Source organism: Mus caroli, chromosome 7 (assembly GCF_900094665.2).
Source record: "Mus caroli chromosome 7, CAROLI_EIJ_v1.1, whole genome shotgun sequence".
NCBI classification, from domain to species: Eukaryota; Metazoa; Chordata; class Mammalia; order Rodentia; family Muridae; genus Mus; species Mus caroli.
In genome coordinates this window covers 120,653,205-120,672,050 of record NC_034576.1, presented here as the reverse complement: position 1 = coordinate 120,672,050, position 18,846 = coordinate 120,653,205, and the positions used below count along the sequence as shown (strand labels likewise).

Below are 18,846 nucleotides of genomic sequence, written 5' to 3'. Positions count from 1 at the left end.
GGGGGACACCCTTGTGAGGACACCCTAGGAATCCTCTGGACTCTGGCAACAGCATACATGGGATCTAAAGTAAATCCAGTGGCTGGGGAGATGGCTCAGTCAGTATAACACTCGCCTCACAAGCACGAAGACCCTCGTTCCATCCACAGAACCTCTGTGAGGAGGCAGGTATGGAGGAGCAGCACACGATGGCACGAATGTGAAACTCCAGCACTGGGGAGGTAGAAACAAGCCAATCCCTGGAGCTACTGGCCACCGAAACAGCAACCTCAGGTTCAGTGAGACACCCTGTCTCAAAAACCAAGGCGGAATAGCACCCAAGGAATAACACTGAGGAATAAGACCTAAGTTTAACTTATGGCTTTCACATATAAATGTGAGTGAACACACACATACACACACACACACACACACACACACACACACACACACACACACACACTTCTGCTTAGCCTGACTAGTTCAATCGGGATCTCCTGGACTAATGCCGGGATGACCCTCTATCCTGGTTCCATGGTTGGGCTTCCATATGCTCTAAGTCATTTACCCTTGCTCCCCTTATACAGCAGCAAGGTGTAATAAGTGTGAACAAATACAGACGACTATTCAAATACATTCAAATTGTTCCTGGGACTATCATGTTATGAAAAAGCGCATGCTTTCCAGGTTTGTAGCAGAGTCCTCACAAAGGACTCAGAAAAAAAAATGCCCAGAGGACACGTGGACCTCTTCCCTGGCCACCCTGCCTTCTGACTCCTCTAGATGGAAGCACAGCTCTGCAAAGGCTGAGTGACTTTGGGTGATCTTTGGAACCTGGCTGGACTCTAGTATCAGAAAAACTGAGAAGGCACTACTTATTAGCAATAGATATTAGCACTAATGTCTTATCAGTATGGATTAGCATTAAAGTACAGAGTAAGTATGTACCATGTGACTGATGCAGGTATAAGGCAAACCAAAGCCAAAACACAGTTCTTTCTTTCTTTCTTTCTTTCATTCTTTCTTTCTTTCTTTCTTTCTTTCTTTCTTTCTTTCTTTCTTTCTCTTTCTATCTTTCTTTCTTTCTTTCTTTTCTTTTTTAAAATGTGTGTGTGTGTGTGTGTGTGTGTGTGTGTGTGTGTGTGTGTGCTTGCATACACGAGGAGATCAGAGGGTAACTTGCAGAACACTTCTCTCCCTCCACTATGCAGGTTTGAGAATCAAACTTAGGTGGTGAGGCTGGGCATCAAGCCTGTCTTCTGTCCTGTAAAAACTATCATTATCGCTTTGCACCAACTCTCCCAGGTCTCAGATCCAACACTACCCCCTCAGACACCTTACAGTTTGGGGCAGGACTCTGAGGATCATCCTTTGGAGGACCAACTTGTACTCCTTCATTCAGCTTCCTTTCAGAACATCTGCTGGTGGGAATCTTTGTTTATGAGACAGTCTATGTAGCCCAGACTAGTCTTGAACTCATGACTCCAGCCTCGGGATCAGAGGCAGTCATCACCACCCTTCTCTGTCCGTAGTCCCGTTTTACCAGGCTGTGAGCTTGAATAGCAGGCAAGAGAACCTCCACACTATCAACTGCATTCCCAGCCCTTAGGCTCCTGCCTAGTGCTTAGTAGGTACTCTACGGAGGTTTACAAGACAGCACAGCAGCAGACAGCTAGGGGCCACTTCCGCCCGAGCCTGCCACGCCGCCAGCGGGACTCGTTGGGGGTGGGGCCGGGCGAAGGGAGGGCCGGGCGGTGGGGCTGCAAGCCTTCCTCCAGCAACTTCCCAGTAAGTGCGGGATCAGATGCAGCCACCGCCCCGGAACCAGGCCTTCCCTGTTCTGCCTTCCAGGAGGGGGCCCAGGAGTAGCCCTCGGGAGTGCAGTCTCCCGCAAGTCCCGAAGTCCCTCTGGCCACCCGACGTCGAACCAGGCGGAGGCTGGGAGGGGGCCGCCCTCCCCGCGAGGCTCCAGACTCCGGCATTTCCTCCCCGCTGCCCGGCGCGGCCTTCCCCTCCGAAAGAAGAAAATCCCGGGACCCGAGTAACCCGGCCGATCGCCCCTGTGCACAGCTGTGGCGGAGCCAGGAGGGCCGCCCAGGGTAGGGTAGGAGTCCGGGGCAGAAGCCAGCCCAGGGCAGCGCGGCTGGGACTGAGCGGGACAGGGACAGGGCGCGGTCAGGGGCCGGAGCGAGCTGCGCGGGCGGCGCCTGGAAGGGGAACTTGAGCTAAGAGTGGAGGCAGAGCAGCGGGGCTGCTGGCCCCGGCGCTGCGAGCGGGGAGCCTCCTCCAAGGCCAAGGACACGGGGGCCTCGGGGCCTCCGGGACACTGCGCGCATGCTGGGCAGGGGACACCACCCGGGCTCGCGCCCTGGGCCGCCCGGTCTCCCGGCATGTCCGTGCGGTACACGCTCAACCTGCGGGTCTTCTGGCCCTTGGTGACCGGGCTGTGCACGGCGCTGGTGTGCCTCTACCATGCCCTACACAGCAGCGAGGATGCCCGGGCCGAGTCCCCCGACGGCGCAGACAGCGGCTTCCCGCTGCTCAAGGTGGCCATCCTTCTTCTCCTCGGCTACATCCTCCTACGATGTCGCCACGCCATCCGCCAGCGCCTGTTGCCAGGCTCTTCCCGCCCGCGTGGTCATGCCAACTTCTCAGCCAGATCCTTGCAAGAGCCAGGCCTGAGCATCTTACTGGAGAGTTACTATGAGCACGAAGTGCGCCTGTCGCCACATGTGCTAGGTCACAGCAAGGCACATGTGAGCCGGATTGTGGGGGAACTGGTGCAAGCTGGCCGGGCCCGAGGGTCTCCAGGCCTCATCACCGGGGGAGCGCTGGCTTTGGCCTTCCGGGGAGACTTCATCCAGGTGGGCAGCGCCTATGAACAGCACAAAATCCGCCGACCCGACAGCTTCGACGTGTTGGTGCCACTGCGACTCCCGCCGCAGGTGGCGCTGGAGCCGCGGAGCCTGGGGACGGAACCCTCGCTGACCCCAGCCTTCCGCAGCTGCTTCGTGTGCGCACTTAAGGCACCACCCTCGCCATCGGGGGCCTCGACGGGCCAGTGGCATCGCGACTGCAAACCCTTCGCTGAAGGCTTCTGTGTGGATGTGCAGGGCCGTCGCCACCTCTCAGCTACCCTGGTACTGCGCTGGTTCCAGGCGCACCTACAGCGCTCCTTGGCCACTGTGCGCTACAGCTTGGAGGGTCGCTGTCGGGTCAGCCTGACCCCAGGCAGTCTGGAGCAGCCCCCCACCCTCCACATCCTTCCTTGTCGCACGGACTACGGCTGCTGCCGCCTTTCCATGGCCGTGCGCCTCATCCCCGCTGTCCACCTGGGTGATGGCGTCTTCCTTGTGGCACCGCCACCACCACCCTCGCCTAGCGGGGCCCTGTCAGAGCTCCCAGGTGGCCTGCGCGCCGAGGCACTGTGGGGTGTGAACACAGCACGTCAGGAGCAGAAACTGCTGGGCTGGCTTCAGGAACGGGCGCCTCCAGGTGCCTGCTATCTCAAGTGCCTGCAGCTGCTTAAGGCTCTTCGAGACTTGGGTGCCCGCGGGCTGGACCCGATGGCTGCTACACACTGGGGACGTATCCTGTCCTCTTACGTGCTCAAAACGGCGGTGCTGGAGGTGCTTCTGAACGAGGGCGGCCCGACGCCCAGCTGGGACGAGGCACACCTGAGTGAGTGCTTGGAGAAGTTGGTGAAGTTCCTTAGGGACTGCCTGCTGAGGCGCCGAGATCTCTTCCATTGTGTCCTAGGTCCGACTGGGGCAGCCGCCGAGGTTGGCCCCCTGCCCAAGGTGCTGCGCGAAGCCGCTCCTGTTGACCTCCTGGCGCCTTTCGACCCGCACTCCCGGGAGCTTGCAGCAGCGCGGTTGCTGTCCACGTGGCGTAGGTTGCCCCAGCTTCTCCGAGTCTACGGTGGTCCCCGCTACCTTGCCAGGTGCCCCGCACCCCGGAGTCAACGCATCCAGGGCTCCCCTGAAGATGAACCATGAACCCTGATTACACTCTACCTGACCAAATGCACCTTTCCCACAAGATGAGAGAGCGGATGGCAGCTAAATTCAAGATGAGCTGTTCAAGGTGTGGGAAAATTTGAAGGATGTCACAGGATTTGATGGCACAAATGTTCTGTCCTAGGCTCCATGGCCTAAGATATCAGTGGCATCTTCTGCAGACCTACTAGAGTATCTTGGGTGGTCTCATACACAGATGTCTCTGACCCCGAATTATTAGAAGCAATCACTTTTGATATACTTATTTGGTAAATACTAGGTTCCCAATTGGCCCCTAGTTTTGGAGGGGTGTTGTATGTATGTTTCAATGCTGGGGCTAGAATCCTAGACCCCTATGCTAGGCGGGCCCTCTACCACGAAGTTACATCCTGGGCCCCTAGTTTTTTGTTTGTTTGTTTGTTTTTGTTTTGTTTTTAAAGAATACTTATCCACAACTGGAATTGAAATTCTAGTCGAGCTGTTAGCATTCCAGAGTCCTGATTTAGCTATTTCCATAAGCATGCATGTATTTTTTAGTGGTGCAATCACAGGTTTGTTGAATAAGATTAATGGAGTTGTTATAAACTAAGTGATCAATGCTAAGAGGTGGCCAAGAGCTGGTCAGAGACTTTCAGAGCAAGTGGCACTTTCTGTCTAGTCATTTTCTTGTTCTGTGTTTGTTGGAACCAAGGGCTATTCAAAAGAGCTTCCACACGGTTATCTGAAAGACCAGGGCTCTGAAAAGCAGCCAGCCAGCCACTATCAGCACTCCTCCGGTCATAGGTGGGGATTTGCACTTGACACTCAATACCTGTTCATTTGAGCCAGGCAGAATGCAGAGGGAAAGATCCTTGATTAAGACAGGTCTGGCAAAAATGTAGAACACAAGTCTTTTAGAAGTGCCTGCCTAGGGCTCATTGTAGACTGGATACAACCCACTTAGGTCTCAGAGCCTCTGAGCAAAGGCCCCGTAGGCTTGTCTCAGAGTGTAAGGACCTCTGAGGAGAGAATGCTTGGTGTGCTGCCTGGGATGGGGTAGGGTCCAGTGATGCCTGATATCGGGGTAGTGGCTGGGAGGTTCTTGATTGCCCAAGCAGCCTTACATCGTATTGAAGGCCAGTCAATTCTTGCTTCTACTTATGACTTGTAAAATAGTAGGTTGAGGTGTGTGCTTGGAGACCTGTCAGTCTCCAGCAGTGGGCAGAAGAGATAGGCAACAGGAGCAGAGGGAGAAAAGAGGGAGCTGGCTTACAGTCTTTGCCCTTCTCAGCTCTAAACTTCCCTGGCCTGGGCACCCCTTGCTGTTAGGAGGATCCCATCCTCCAGTGCCTCCTATCCTCCTGCCTTCCAGACAACTTCCAATAGCAGTTCAAGTTTAGAAAGCTTCGTCTTCCTCTCTCCTCATGGGAAGTGTGGCCAGTCTCAGTAATACACTTAGGGATTTTTTTTTAAACAACAAAGATCTGTGCCTCCTTAGACTCCTTAAAGTGAAGGTTGGAAGATAAAAATAGTCACATGAATGGGGTCATTGTTTCATTTCTTAGCTATGTGGAGGGAACTCTGCAAACTCTCTTTGGGGCACCCGGTTGGCAATCGAGGGGAATAGAGTGTAGGGATTTCTCATTTGTCCTTTGCAACTCCGACTGAAAGAGAAAGTGTTATCTTATTGAGTTGTTTTGGAGACCATCCTTCTTGATACCCCAGAGATCATTCTTAGTTTTTTTGAGGCCAATATTTGGTTATAAGGTACGGCATTGGATGAAAGGGTTGTTCTGTCAGCCTCTTGCAAAGATAGAAACTGCACAGTCGGTTTGATTTTAATTACTTTAAAAAGCCAATGCCAAGGGAAGATTGTGCATGTGTGTGTGTGCATGTGTATGTGTGTGTATGTCTGTGTGCTTGTGTGTCTCTCTGTGTGTATCTGTATCTGTGTGTGTATGTGTCTGTGTGTATAATACACACATGATTTCTACATTCATCCTGTTGCTGCCTCTGTAGTCATTAAGTTAGAACAGGGGAGAGGCAAATTTCCAGCTATTTCTAGCTTAGAAATTTCTAGCTAAGGAATCCCTTTTTAAAAAGTCTTGATAATATTTTAAAGTATAAATCTGGTTAGGATCATAAATATGAATAGCTTATATAAATATATCTTTCTTGTAGGGTTTTTTCTTTTTTTGTATTAATTATCCAAAGCTTCATCCATCCTCAAACTTTTAAAGTTTATTATTATTATTAAATTAATGGGCATTGTGTTTGTAAATTTTTAAAAAATATTAATGTTTTATTTAAATGCCATGCTGAACAGTAGTTCTCGCTATGTGGCAACAAAAACAAGAGATTTCGATCAATTTTGATCAATATTTAGTGATCTGAAACATGTACTGTGTACAGATGCAATAATACAGCTTTGAACTGAGTCCAGTGGCTGCCCAAGGCCTTTCAATTCAGCTCAGTTCTGCATTTCATTATGGCTACTGTCATGGCCTCTATCTGACATGTATACACCTTTGGTGTATATTTGGTGCTGGAGAGTCATATATGCCAATATTCTCACATACAATGGCTCTACCAAAAAATAAAAAGAGTTGTTTAGCCAGTGCCCAAAGAAAATCGTTTTTTTGAGGAAGATGACTCAGCTCTTTTGTGTCCAGACACCTCAGTAATTCCCACTGCCCAGCTAGGAACCTTCCTGGAATGCTTGTGGGCTAGGAAAATATGCGTTTTGCAAATGAAGGAGAGTACAGTGTGAGTGGATGCAAATATTCTCTGAGGATTTGGGGGAGGAGGTCTTAAGGTGTATGTGAAAGGAAGAGTTGGGAGGGAGAAGGGTGGAGACACCTCAAGGGTGGGAGAGAGTTTTGGGTGAGGAAATGTGTTTTTAAGTATGTGCTAGTTCAGGTCAGGAGTCACAAACTCAGCAGCCTAAAGGCGGGGAGATAAATAAGAGGGTGGAGGGTGTGGGGACTGTGCCTACCTTAAAGGAGGCAGCTCACCTGAGCTCCAGACTGGAAAATAAAGGGTTGGGTCAACAATCGGCATTTCAAATTAAAATACTAACGCTCACTGGTTTTTAATTTAAGAAGTAATTTTAAAAGTCTGAAACCACCAAGTGAGCCAGATATCTGGTTGAACCTGAGGCCACCAGTTTGCGACCCCTTGCCTTACACAGTTAGCCTTCTCCCAGGTATGTATAGGCTTATATTCTTTGCCATAGAGACAGTGGTTAAATATATATAAGTGGGGGTGTGTTAGTTCATTTCTACTTTATCTCTCAGAGTTAAGCTTTGTTATAGGAATAACAGCAGAAAAAAAAAATAACACAGCCACAGATAACATTTATCCCCAGTTCCTGGTAGGCTGGTAGGGCTTTCATGCAAGCCTGGCTCTCCAATTAAAATCCCAGCTAAAACATTTGGGGCAAAAAAAAAAAAAAACAAAACAAAACCAAAAACCATTTGGGGCAACTTTTGGAGGGGTGCGAGGCTGGTGATTTGAGGCCAACTTCTTAGCCTGGCTGGAGCTTGCAGGTGAGTAATGAGGAAGAATCGCAGAATAATTTCTTTCTTTGTGTTTGGTTCTTATGTGAAAATTAATTTTTTTGTTGTTGTTGTTGATCATGGTAACCTAGCCTGGGCCTTCACAGTATTGGTTGGAAACATTAAACACCAGCAAAACCAAAACAATATCAACAGTCAGTGTTCCAACTTTGGGCCAAATTGCATGGATTTGTACTATTCCCACCTCCAAGAACACTGGCTGTCTTTCTATTCCTTTCTGACTCAGTGTCTCCCACCAAAAGGAGCTGAGCCTCCTCCCAAAGCATCTCTTGTCACCTCCCAGAGGAAGTCACGTTTTCCACAGAACTGTGCTTCCTGGCTTTGACCTTGACAAAGAGGTTTTCCCCCCATGTCTACACAAAGGAAAATTTTCTCCTGTGGTGGAAAAAAATGAACCTCTTCCAAATTTCTGACACCCTCCAGAGGGGAACTGGCTCAGTGTTACCCCTGTGGTATGTGTTAGGTTTTTTTTTCTTTCTTTAATTGCTTGTCTGTAACTTAGACATATCTATTTATTTTTTATGGCACACGGTGGGGTGGCAGAGGGTGGTAAATTCCAGATCATGTACACAGAAAAAATAGACTGAAATATGCAGCTAGCTGATATGTAATCTGGTCCTGGAAGTGTTAGATATGCAGGGATATTTTAGCACCTTTTAGGGGAAAAAAAAAGATGTCTTGGCTCAGTCACTTGACTTGAAGCACTCCAGCTCTGGCTGTTTTAAACGTCCCTTTTAACCCCAAACTGCATATGGGGGTACAGTTTGGGGTCACAGTTACAGCCTAAGTTTGTTCCAATAAAAGAGACCAAAGAGTTAATCAGAACTGGTTGGCTGCTATAGCAACTGTGTGATTAAGGATGTCTTCATCACACAATTTCCATGGTCCCAGTGGTCAAGGCCTGTCTGTCACTCATCTTCATTCGAAGTGGAGTGTCTTTGCACTTTCGAACCTGTGGGTCACTTGGGGACCTGTTCTTTCCAATTTTGCTATATCAATAAAGGAACTTGTGGAAACCTCTGGACTATGTGTGGGCTTTGGGGATCTGGGTGCCTGTGCCTAGACTAGCACAAACCTCAGTGGCGCCCCCTCCCCCTGCTGTGTGTGTGTGTGTGTGTGTGTGTGTGTGTGTGTGTGTGTGTGATGGGTTTGTGGGATTAAACTCAGGTCCTCCTCCTGCGTGGGTGGTAATCACATAACCAGCTTAGCCACCTCCCCAGCCTACCTCAGAGGCTTTTCTGGAACTCCGTCTCATGATCCTGCTGGAGAGAATTGTTTGCCCATGTGGGAGAAAATGCCCTGTAGACATACAGCTGTGCCCCTGCCAGCCCCCTCCAACCTGAGTCAAGTATTGACCTGTGGCTAATTCATAGTTCAAACACTTTGCCCAGAAACTGCCTGGGCCCTGGGGCCCTCTTGACACGGTTAACTGCTAACACTGAAAAACACCCAGCTTAGCTGAGAGAGCATCTTGGAGACCAAGTTGGGCGGTTGACATCTCAGCCAGGTAGGCCTCAATGAAACCTGCAGCTACGATGACTGCGCAATAGTTGTGGGTTAAGCCTCAGGGAAAGTTGATGAGTATGTTTTATTTGGTTTTAAATTAAAGTTGTAAAGACTTGGGCCATTGAAGACAGCACAGAGATAGCAAAGACATACACTGCCTCTTCCAAGTTACAGACAGGGGCTGGCAATCAGCTTCCAAATTACAGACAGGGGACTAGGGTACTGGGCAGGGAAGTCAAAGAAACCAACAAGAGAGAAACCTAGAGTGTAGAGATTTCCAGGAGGAGTGGGTGGTGCCTATGTACAGATCTAAACACAGGTTGGAATTAGCCAAGCAGAGGAAGTGGAGCAGCTGTGTAAGACTACACCAAACCTCACAGTGAGGGAACTGTGACAGAGGGAAACTGGTTACCTCACAGTCACCAGGAACCAAGAAAAGGAAGGAGCTAAGGTCACAGTATCTGCTCTCAGTTACCCTGCCTCCTTTCTCTATGGCCCAACCCCCAAAGGCGCCATCATTTGCCCACAGCACCATAGCCAGACAACCAAGTCTCTACCACACAGACTTAAAGGAGACATGAAGACCCAAGCCATCCCAGAAGAGCATGGAGGAAAGGCTATGTTTGGCTACTGCTTAGAAAAGCCTAATCTATAGTGACATCAACAAATAAGGATTTCAAAATCTACCCCTTCTAGTAGCTTGGATGTAGGGTTCCACAGTTGAGGGATGATTTGGGATCCGAGCATCTTTTTGCTTTGGCTTTCCAGGTAGTTTTATCTTATCTTCAAGTATATGTCAAGATTCCACAATGACCACTATCTTTTCCTACAGCTGCCTTGTTAAGAGAGAGGAAAACTGATTATGGAAAGCAAAGGACTTAATTCCATTTCCTACTGGACATAGCCTGACACATGGCATATTTGCAAGGGACGTTGGGAAAGAGTCTGGTGCGTGGCTTTAAGCAGCACTGAGCAAAATGGGAAAGGCCAATGGGTATTTGTGGATACCTGCCATAGAATCTGCCAATGAACAAAGCCTTAGAAACATATTCCAGAAGACTCTACCAGAAAAGGGAGCAGTAGAGGACCTACCATTTCATATATACTTGATTCAGACTGTCCTAAGTTGGCATGCCATAACCTTGACAGGTGTGTCTTGTCTCAGGGTCATGTTTATTTGTGATGATGATTATAATTATTTTGTTAAGCCAGTTAATTTTTTAAAAATATCACGCTTCAATATTCAACATGAGAGTGAAGACTCATCCTTTGATAGGGGTTCTGGAAGAACAACTCATGCGCACAGGCGAAGTGTGAGTCAGATGTTTGCAGTCTGCCCCTAGGATTGAGTTCACAAGAGGGGATCCCCCTCAAGCCTCAGTCCATTGTTTCTCCATCACAAGACTTTCTTCTCGGTGGGACCAAGGCTGACTCTACAGCTTTGAACACTTGGAGTATCTGTGTGTAGGAAGAGGTCCATCCAGTTAGTGGCTTGCTCATGGTCAATTCCTTCTTCTACAGGGCCTCCTCTTCTCACAAAACATTCTCCAGTTGTCTTAATTGCTAGAGTTCCAGGCACAAGGCTCAGGTTCTCAGTGGCCCTGGCCCTAGCTTTCTTAGGACACACCAGAGACTTTGCAAGATACCCAAACTTGCAGTTCTACCATATACCAGCACCTTAGAGAGTGCAGGACAGAACTCCATGGATGAATTTAGACTATAGAGTCATTAACCACTGACTTCTGTTTGGTGGCCCTTCCAGAACCTTCTGCCTGTCATTTCAACATCAAGAATGATGGAACCAGTTGATATTTGTCATATCCGCTTCCTGGCAGAGACAGGAAGGTTGAAGGGTCAGCAGCAGAGGTGATACTGGACAGAACTCTTGGGATGAGAGACACAGGACAAGCATTACTGCTGAGCAGGCATGGTGCTTACATTTTCAGACACTTCTCCTTTCTCAATCCCCAGGAAGACAGAGACAAACTGGTTAAGATGTCAGAGTCATACCGAAACTTCTCCACAGAGAAAAAAGCTTCAATATTGGGAAGAAAGACACTACCCTCCTTCTGTAATCTACCATCCTGGAGAAAGCATCCCATAGACTCTGGCTTTCTGTCACCGACAAAATACCAGACACAGTCAAGTTTTAAGAAGAAGCAGTCAGAGAAGAAGAGGAGGAAGAAACAGTCTACTTGGGCATAGTCTTAGAGGCTTCAGGTCATGGTCAGTTGGCTCTGTTGCTACTCCTTCATTGCCATAGGGGAACATCAAGGAAGAGAGAGGCTGAGCTTCCCTTCAAATGGCATGGCCCCCGGTGACCTGCCTTCTTCCTACTAGGCTGAACTGCAGTTCAACCCCTTGCTTCCCTTCCAGTCACATCATGGGGTGGAAACCAAGTCTTTAGCACATGAGAGACATTCAGGATTCAATGTGCAGCAAGTCTTTCCTGTCTTCATAAAATGCTAGCTCTCTTCATGAACATCCAATGACTTTATCCAAGTGTGCATGCACATCTCCTGTGTGTGTCTGTGTGTGTGTGTGTGTGTGTGTGTGTGTGTGTGTGTGTGTGAAGGCAGGTGTGGGTGTGCATATGCATGTGACAATCAGAGGGTAACCTCGGGTATAATTTTCAGGCTCTATCTGCCATCTGGTTTTGTTTTTTTTTTTTTTGGTTTTGGTTTTGGTTTTGTTTCAAAACAGTCTCCAAGTGGCCTAGAACTCACCCAGTTAGCTAAACTGACTGGCCATCAAGTCCCCAGAATCCATCCACCTGTTTCCACCTCCCCAGTACTGACATTACAACCATGTACCACCACCACACCAGGCTATTTAACATAGGTCCTGGTGACAGAACTCGGGTTCTCAAGAAACCAAGGCAAACATTTTAACCATAGAAGAACAACAGATCACTGCCCAGCTCCTGGCTACCGTCTATCTCACTCTCTTCCTCTTTAGGTGCAGCGACTCTGAGCTGGGCCTGAAGAGGAAATTCAAGTCCATTGAGTCACCTCTCACTGAAGCCAGGGGGAAAAACCCAGGAATCCCTTTGCCTTCCAGACCCAACCAGAAGCTTTTAAGGACCTAATCTCTTGAAAGATGTTTATCTTCATGGCTTATTTAATCATTAGTCACTTCAAATCAGGAGCTAGGCCTCTAATGAGTGGCCCTCGATACCTTATCAAAATGAAAGCATCAAAACATTCCTGCCGTGGAGACGACGGCTAAGGCTCTGGGGATGAGCTGCCCCACTTCTGAATCTCAAGGGCAAGAAACTGCAGACTGAAGACACCGCCTCACATGTCTCAGATGTCACATGGGCAAAGGCTGTGTGAGCCCCATGCTTTTCCTGATAAATACCGTTAACTTTCCATATCCATGACTTGCACAGCTGTGACTTCAACCATCCACAGAGCCAAGATTCAGGGAAAAAACAAAAACTGAGTCTGGAGGCCAGCAAGACAGCTCAGCAAGTAAAACCCTTGCCCAGAAAGCCTGCTGAGAACCGGATCTTAAAAGTTGCCCTCTGATCTTCACCTACACACTTGTGGCATGCTCATACCCACATGTATACACACATGCACACATACAATAGTAATACATTTAGAAAATTATATCTGAGGTTGGCAAGATGGCTCCCCTGATAAAGGTGCTTAGTCTGCCAAGCCAAGCTGACCCCTGCAACCCAGAAAGGGCTGCTTTCTGAACATTGCTCTCTGACCTCTACATGTATGCTGTGGCGCACACGGATATAAAGAACATGGGAGACGTTCATAGTTTGGGGGAGAAAGGACCTCACCCTGCAGCTCTGGCTCACCTAGAACTGGTGTCCCAAATGCTAGGATTACAGGCATAGTCACAGTGTCCATTCAGTTGTTGTTGTTGGTTTTCTTGCCATTGAATGCAGAAGACATGGGCATCCGCAGTTTGGGTGGGTCTTGGCGTGGGTCTTCGAACTGATCACTCGAGGCTGCTGAGGTGCTATTTGACCTGGTTTTCAGAAGCCAGCTAGTTAGTAGTGATCTGTTTTTTCCAAGTCTTCAGAGAGCATTAGGACTTCCTCTGCATAGTCACAGATACTTAAAACTGCCCTCAGAGTCTGAACCCTCTAAAGCAGAGGCGCTTCCACATTCTTGCTAGCTATGAGTAAACCTCTACTTCAAAGTCCCCTGTAGGTGCACAGGGCCAAGTAACCAATTTTATGCAGTGGGCAGGGAGCAGAAGAGACATGTGCTTGGCCCTGCAGGGACAATAACAGTGACCAGTTGCAACAACAGCATCTTAAATTGCAACTGAGTCACTGACACATAATCACTGCCTGTAAGTCACAGGAATTATATTTAGATGGCCGAGAAGTCAGCCTTTGTGATGTCAGGCTTCCGAAGCTAAACATTGGGGTTTCTTGTCCCTACAGCACAGCCTAACTTAGCCTAACCTAACCTAACTGATGCCACAGGATGTTGTTGCATTGGCCCAGCAGTTCTCAACCTGGGGGTCACAATCCCTTTATGGATGGAACAATCCTTCCCTTTCACAGGGGTAGCCTAAGGCCACTGGGGGTGGAGGAACGAATATTTATATTATGACTCATAACAGTGCAAATTTACAGTTATGAAGTAGTAGCAAAAATAATTTTATGGTTGGGGTCACCACAACACAAGGATCTGTATTAAAGGGACACAGCACAAGGAAGGCTGGGAACCGCTGCTTTAGAGGATCTCTTTGGAAGCTGAGAAGTAAATCTCAAATATCAATATATCAAATAAATATATTGGCCCTGTGCAGAGGACAGGGTGGAATGGTTAGCAGACAGAACCTCCCGTGGCTGCAGCTTACGCACGGCTGGCTAGAAAGATTGTTATCAGACACAGGGCCAATAAAGGTGCATGCTTTGAGGCAAAGGAACAGGTTTTTATGACATCATAAATGAACCTAGCATAGCCCAGAGGTGTCGGGGATGACATCTCAAAAGTCTAGAATCCCAGAAGAACACTGAAGGTCTGTCTCAGCGAGCCGCCTTGGGGAATGCTTCAAGCACAGAGCTCTGCGTCAAACATTTGACATCCACAGTTCTCACTACTGCTACTGTCCCAGGAGGTGGCTCTAGGAGCCACCCCACTTTACCAATAAGGAGCTCTTGACTCAGCAGAATGAGGTCATAAGCCCCAAGGAAGTACACGTCAGGTTTTGAACCCACATCCGCAGGCTCGTTTAAAAAAAAAAAAAAAAAGCCAGCTCTCAGCAGCTCCTGTATTCCTAGTTCTTTAAACTCATCCAGAGAAATGACTCAAGTAGGAAGTTACCCTATGAGAGTCCCAGGGGGAGGATCAAAATGAAACTTGCAGTCCAGGGTCCACAATCACCCTGCAGGAGGGGCGTACAGCCCTCTCCCAGTCTCTCTCTAAAAGTTCCCCAGTTCCTTTTCATTTTTACAGCTTCTTCTCCCCACCCCTGGCCCCAGGGTGATTTCATTTCTCTTTTAGCAGATGGGGGAAAGCGTGGGCGGCTGGCCCTACAGTAGCCCAGCCACTGGCCTTCTTCCCTTCCACACTTAATCCAGAGACAAACAAGAAGGACAGAGCAGCTGTCTCTTCTCGTGGCTTTCTCTGATGCCTCCTTTTCTTCTTGCTACAGAAGCAGGAAGTCCTTGGATCACTATGTTGAAATGTTGCCTGGGTTAAGCTCATTGCTTTTCCTTACAGAACCCAACAGGGACATACGGACACCTAATCAGATACATGTTTCTCATAGAGATGTATCGCACAGGCTCATGTGTATGCATGCACGTCACACATATTCAACAACTGTTCAGGTAGAATAAACCTTAGCCTGCCAGCCACTGTCAATAAAGGTTTATTCAAACACTCATTCCCTCACATCACATCTGTGACTGCTTTCGGTACTAAATGTGCTGAAAGTGACCCTATTATCTATGATTTTCAAAACCTAAAGTATTGATTACTTGCCTCTCAACAGGAAAAGTAAGCCTGGTTCTTGCTCCTCCCCCTAGTGTTCTGTGAGGTGTCTGCTACTTATAGGCTTGTAACAAAACACCTTAAAATGTAGCTGCTCAAACCCCACTGTAAGGGCTGGGAGATGCCAAAGTCAGTAAAATGCCTGCCAAAGGGGCTTGAGGAGCCATGTAAGGCCAGGGTGTGGCAGTGCCTGTAGCCCCAATGAATGGCAGTGCATGCTCATAATTCCAGCTCTGGGACGGTGGGAATAGGCAGATCCCCAGGCAGACCTCAGACTCCAAACACACACACCACCATCACCACCACCACCACCACCACCACCACCACCACCACCACCACCACCACCACCACCACCATTGTGGCTTCTCTCATGATTCTGCATGTTGACCAAGCTGGGCCAGGCAGTATAGCTATCCATGATGTAAGATCTGAAGCCAGGGCACCTCTGTTCACTTCCCTCATGTGGAGGAAACTGCCAATCACAGATGAGCTCAGCCTGTGTTCCTGGGTGGCAGAGAAGGCCCTGAGTTAGTGGTGCCTGTTGACCAGCCTTTGTGGAAAGTCGCAGCACAGTGGTGCTCCACGGTGTCTCGGAAATGAATGGGCTATAGGTGCCTATTCAGTGGTGACATATTGGGTATGTGTGTGCAAAAGTATGTACCAATGTGTGTGTATATGTATCTATCTGTGTACTTTCTGTATGTGTAGGTACTTATATGCGTGTATACTTGTATGTGTATGTATATCTGTGTACCTTCTCTATGTGTACATACTTGTATGTGTATATCTGTGTGTGTATCTGTGTATGTGTTTGTATATCTGTGTACTTTCTGTATGTGTGTGCACTTGTATGTGTATGCATATCTGTATGTGTTTGTATATGTGTAAAATATATCTGTGTGCATACATCTGTGACTCTGTCTTTCCCTGTCTCTGTTTCTCTCCCTCTTCCCCACCCCTCTGTGTATGCATGTGTAGGTTCAGACTTTACCCTATGGCTCTAGTTCTACTCAGCTAATCTGCTGGGCCAAGGACCTTTAGAAAGCTGCCTGCTCTCCATTTCCAGTGCTGAGATTACACTATGTGCCCAGCTTTTCACTGCATTTGAACTGGGGCCCTCATTGCGTGCTCAGAAGCATTTTACCTACCAAGCCATCTCCCCGGTCCCCTGATATTCTTTATAAAGTATCCATCTCAAATATTTTGTTATGGAAACAGAGAACCTACTAAACACTAGTCAGATTCAACCTTTTTTTTAACTAATTAACTTGTAGTTCGGGGGATCAAACCAGGGCCTGCCTGCTACATGAGTGCTCTCCCACAGAGCTAAATCTCCAACCTCAATCATATTTTCTTTGCTTTAATGCACAGCAATGCCTGAGTTCCATCCCCAGTTGGTCTGGGCTGGGCCTGAGTACCTGGTTAAAGCTCCGTGTAGTTCTAAAGTGTATCAGGACTGGAACCTGACTGGTAAATGGAGAGGCTGCTATAGGAAGATGCCCTAGGGGCTGCAGAGGAGAGGAAAGGTTATCTGCTGGGACTTCAAAACAGGAAAGTCTGCATGGCAGCACAGCCATGCCATGCTGGTAGGTTTACCTCGGCAGGACACACCCACTCTCGGCAGGACACACCCACTCTCTGCTCTTGAATGTTGACTCCCGTGGCCTTCCACCAGTGACCCTGTAGCTGTAGACATCCAGACTCATTTGCTTGTACTATGGTAGCTGGCTTTGGACAAAGTGACCATAGGTCTCGGTCTGTTCATGGTGTTTTGCATATTTATTTTATTTTATTTTTATTATGTACATAGGTATTTGGCATGTATGTCTGAATACTACCTATATGCCCGATGCCCACAGAAGCCTGAAAAGGAGGTTGGATGCCCTGCAAGTGGAGTTACAGATGGTTGTTAGCTACCCTGTGGTTTTCAGAAATTGAACCTGGGTCCTCTGTAAAAGCAGTAAGTGCTCTTAACTGGTGAGTCATCTCTCCAGCCCCGAGGGGCCTTCTCATATAGCCAGTGTGATGGCTAATCTTGATTGACAACTTGATGGCAATTTAAAATCACCATGGAAATAAATCTCTGGGTTTGTTTAAGGTCAAGATTAGGTGAACGGAGGTGGGAAGAGCCACTGTAAATGTGGGCATTGCTATCCGATGGGCTGTGGTCCTGGGCTGACTACAAAGGAGGAAAGAAGCTGAGCAAAAGCATACATTGCTCCCTGCTTTCTGACGGTCCACACAATGCAAGCTGAGGCTTCAAGCTCTCTCTGCAGAGCCTGCCCTCCAGCAACTGTGAGCCAAACAAGCCCATTCTCCCTAGGTTGCTTTTGTCAGGTTTGTTGTTGTTGTTTTGGCCACATAAAGACAAGCATTACCCTAAGTACTTATTTTTCGTAGATTTATTTATTTATTATATGTAAGTACATTGTAGCTGTCTTCAGACACTCCAGAAGAGGGCATCAGATCTAATAACGGATGGTTGCGAGCCACTATGTGGTTGCTGAGATTTGAACTCAGGACCTTTGGAAGAGCAGTCAGTGCTCTTAACTGCTGAGCCATCTCTCCAGCCCCTAACGCAAGTACTTTAAATCTGAGGCTTACTAGAGGGCTGGTGTTAGTTCCCCTCTCTGCTCAGTATCTGTAGGTGATTGGACCTCAGGAGGGCATCCTGATTCTGCTGGATGGTTTCCAGAAAGCCAAGCCAAGGAGCAGGTGGCCCAGGTAAATCAGAAACTGAACCCAGGCATCTAGAGGAAGGCCAGCCAATGCAGGGTGGAGTTTCCATGGTGGAAACTCTGTTCTTGTGTCTGCGATTATAGAAGTCTGAAGAATGCAGAGGGCTACAGCAGGAAATGGGGATCATTAGATGCCTCCTAAAATTTCAAGGCAGACCTTCGTCATTTAGTTTCAAAGTGAGAGAGAAGGGGCTCCTTGGGCAGGCCTTTCCACCCAGTGTGGCTTTAGAGTAAAGCCAGCCATTTTTATGATGTCATCTCTGTGACTTGGGACTGTAGTATGGGGACAATGGCAGGATACAGCCTTCTAATTTAGCTCTTTACATCAGCCTGGTTGGAAAGAACTTGGCCTAGATTCTCTCTGTGCCCCTGGGGAGGGATCACTGGGCTTGAGCCCAGATCCTGTGTCTGGAGTGATTAATAATATGGCTGTTGCCTGGACACTCCCTGCATACCAGTCGTCAGTCCACAGGCTAGCTAACTCAGACCCGGGACACTACAACACAGGGACTTCCCATGGTGACTGTCCCCCCATAGGCCATATGCTGAAGGTGTTTTCCCAAGAGAGGCGTTTTTGAAGGTTGTGAGGCCTTTAAGAGGTGGAGTTTAGTGAGAGGTCTTCCAGTCATTGGGGTTGAAGTCATCCTGGAAGCCCTTTCTTTCCTCTCTTTTTGAGTCAGGTGAGTGGTTTTGCCCCACAACACAGTCTCATCACTATTCTGTTATGAGCACAAAGTGACAGGGCCAACAGACTGAAGCCTCTAAACTGTGAGCCACAGTATCGCTTTCTCTGCTGTAAGTCGACTGTGTCCAGTATTTGATACAGCAGCAGGAAGCTGATGGACAGAGACACACAAGAGGAAGTCGCTCTGGGAAGGAAAGTAACCAGCCCAAAGTCACAGAGTCAGGCCCAGAGCTGCTCCTGCTGGGGACACATGCTCTTCATCAATTAGTTGACAAGGAGTTGACCAGAGCCTTCCATCTCTGAGACAACTTAGGAAGAGGAAGGGTTGGTTTGGGATGATCCTTCAGGCTATAAGAACATGAGAGAGAGAGAGGGGGGGGAGAGGGAGAGGGAGAGGGAGAGGGAGAG

General features: G+C 48.3%; 1 protein-coding gene across 1 annotated transcript; it reads left to right on the top strand.

Moving 5' to 3' along the window:
- The first annotated feature begins 1,732 nt into the window (after positions 1-1,732).
- Positions 1,733-8,550, top strand: Itpripl2 (ITPRIP like 2). Its single transcript, XM_021168968.2, has one exon. It carries the CDS (start codon positions 2,370-2,372, stop codon positions 3,975-3,977), a length of 1,608 nt encoding a protein of 535 aa, XP_021024627.1. The 5' UTR covers positions 1,733-2,369; the 3' UTR covers positions 3,978-8,550.
- Positions 8,551-18,846: the final 10,296 nt, after the last annotated feature.

Coding starts and splice junctions, on each gene's coding strand:
- Itpripl2 (XM_021168968.2), top strand. CDS start 2,370: ATGTCCGTGCGGTACACGCTCAACCTGCGGGTCTTCTGGCCCTTGGTG.